Here is a 2,764-nt window from a genome sequence, read left to right as displayed (position 1 = left end):
TGCCATGGGCACAGGCTGGTTCTGCCACCAGGACTTGCTCTCCACATCCCCAGCATGTTGCATGCTCAGGGTCAGGTTTTCAGAGGAGCTCAGCTCTCATTTTGGCACCACAATACTGCTGAAGGTGAGCTCAAAGCCTCTGGAAAACAGCCCCTGGGAGTGATTTTTGGAGACTCCATCCATGCTGCCACCAGAAGTGCTGTGTGATGCCTACAGCCACTCCCATCCTCTGTCACCAGGTGCCTGCCGCCTCCCCAAGGTAGGTGTGTGCACGCAGGGTGGTGGTGCTGGCAGGGCTGGGCACTGCACAGAGCCACAGCTCCCCTTGGAACTGTGGTCCACAGCAAGGCTGTGCCCAGGTTGGCCTGGTGTGGTATTATGGTGGCCAATGGCTCCAGACACCCAAAATATCCACTCTGGCCTCATGGCCACCATGGCTCCAGGGCTGCTGAGACCCAGGTGATGCTGAGTTCTGGCTACTGTGGCAGTACCAGGTTCTGGGGACAGGGACAAGGGACAGAGACAGCAGGAGGAGCATCCTGCAGGGCTGCAGGATGGGCATTCCCCAGGCTGAGCTGCCCCATATCCAACCCTCCCCAATAAAGAGCTCCTGGAGCCTTTTCTGACCAAACTGTTGTGTAGCTCATGGATGCTGCTGTGGCTGTGCGAGCATGCACCGACCGTGCTCTTGGACCCTGGGTACTTGCAGGAGGCTCCTGCCGGGGAATGTGACACAAACAGGCAGTTAATGTGTAACAGCTGTACCGAGCATGTTCATCGGTGCTGGCCTTGGCTGCTGCCCGGTGTGCTCAGCCCCCCTGGTGTGGGGACCCTTGCTCCCACACCCCGGCTGCGTGCACAGCCCGGCAGGATCCTGAAGCCTTCAGAGCCCACTCCCGATGTGCCAAGCTGGCTTGGGGACACTGAAGGTCTTGGCAAGGGCAGTTCAGCTCCAGCCTCACTGCCCTGCCCTGGCATGTGGCTGCGGATGCCAAGGACCGGCCAACATGTTCCTGGGGATAGGCTGGGTGTCCATCCCCTCTGTCCCCTTGCCCTGGTGGCTGAGTCTGGTCACGGCTGCATGGTGAGGGGCTTGAGATGCCCTCATGACAGCACCACATTCCCTCAGGAGCCAGCTCAGGTCACTGCAGCACAGGGAAAGGATGTTGAGCAGGAGCAGACAGCCTGGGAACACAACTCAGGGCAAGCTGCAGTGGTCCCTGGGGTGACATCAGGAGCCATGCCCCAGGGGCACCTCCTGGGCCTCAGGGGATGCAGGAAGGTTGTTCCCTGGAAGGGGAAGGTCCCAGCTGGGCAGGTACCTGCCTGCTGCTGCATGTCCTGGTGTTTCTGAGGGCTCCTGGACTCTGCCCACATGCTGACGCAGGTGAGTGCAGACAGGCTCCTGTGCTGGCAGTGACCGGCTCCTATCCCAGCCCCAGACCTTGCAGCAGCCTGGGAACTTTCTGGACGAACCATAGGCACCGTGTGTGGCACATCACGTTACAGTACCCGTGCGCCCTGCACCTCCCGGTGCATCTGCTCTCTCAGGAATCATGGGGACGCTGTGTCCCAGCACCAGCTGCTGACCTGGCAGACACACCTGGGCTGCTGGCTCATCCCAGGCTCATTGTACACAGTGCAGAGATAAAGCACACCCAGCCTGGCCTCGTTCCTTCCCTGGGAAAGCCACCCCAGCCAGTCGGCAGAGCATGTCCCTGGCCAGCAGTGCTGCCAGTGCAGCGGTGCTGGGGATGACCCAGAGCCTGGCATGGTGCTCCCAGAGCTGGTGGCCACACTGACCAGGATGCCAAAGCCCACGGTGCCCAGGAGGTGCCCAGCACCAGCCGCCCCAGCTCCACACAGTGGCCACAGGACATGGAGCTGGAGCTGGGAACCTGCACGGGAGGACTCCAGCAGCTCTGTCACAGACCTGCCCCAGGGCACACACAGCCTGGCACACACAGGCGATGCTGCCCTGGGCTGCTCTGCTGGCAGCGCGGCTCCACCAGCAGCACAGCTCCACCAGCACTGCTTCCTTCTCACTCCCATGCCATGCTGTGAGGCAGGAGGTGGCTGCTCCTGTCCCTTTTCCCTGCTCCCATTTTGTTTGTCTGCTCCCATCCCATTTCCCAGCCTCTCCCTGCTGTGGCCCCAGTTTTACTGCAGTGACATTTTCCAAGGGTACTGGAGTGCACTCGTCCCCATCCCCCAACACCTTTTGCCCCCATTTCTGCTGCGAAATCTCTTGGGAAGGGTTTGCTGCAGACTGTTTCAAAATATTTTTTATGCTGAAGCCAAGTCTGTTGTTTTTTTGCATGCTGGCCAAAGCCACTCTTGGTTGAGGACCTTAGAATGAGCTGTTGGGGTATTTGTTTTGCAAGAGTAATTCAATTTCCGTGCAAACTTCTCCTTTTTGGGTTTTTTTTGTAGGTTGGGAGCTCAGTTTGGGGCTGAGATGCCTGGGTCTGTTTCCTGAGGCTGAGCTGGGGGGAACGGAGAGGAGCAGCCCTAGGTGGGGATGCTTCTGCAGCTGCGGCTGATCCTGTAGTGCTTGTGCTGGTCCACTGTGCAAATGCACTTCATGTGCATTTCTATTCCCTGATGGCAGCTGCGAAACTGCGGCTTAGTCTGACCGGGAGAGGCCTGCCTGGCGCCCTGCTGAGGGCAGCTGAGGACACACAGCTGGTCCGTGGGTGCAGATCTGCTCCAGCAGCCCCGCATTGTGCTGCTGAACATGAGGCAGATCTGTAACCACTGGCTA

General features: G+C 59.4%; 1 protein-coding gene across 1 annotated transcript in view; it reads left to right on the top strand.

Moving 5' to 3' along the window:
* The window catches only part of LOC104385690 (membrane primary amine oxidase-like), a 4,781-nt gene extending 3,192 nt beyond the window's left edge, over positions 1-1,589 (top strand). Inside the window, 1 exon segment of the mRNA XM_009994179.1 lies at positions 1,552-1,589. Coding sequence (XP_009992481.1) covers positions 1,552-1,589 — 38 coding nt within the window.
* Positions 1,590-2,764: the final 1,175 nt, after the last annotated feature.

Source organism: Chaetura pelagica, unplaced genomic scaffold (assembly GCF_000747805.2).
Source record: "Chaetura pelagica isolate M959 unplaced genomic scaffold, ChaPel_1.0 scaffold963, whole genome shotgun sequence".
NCBI lineage: Eukaryota > Metazoa > Chordata > Aves > Apodiformes > Apodidae > Chaetura > Chaetura pelagica.
This window is presented reverse-complemented; position numbering and strand designations above follow the sequence as displayed.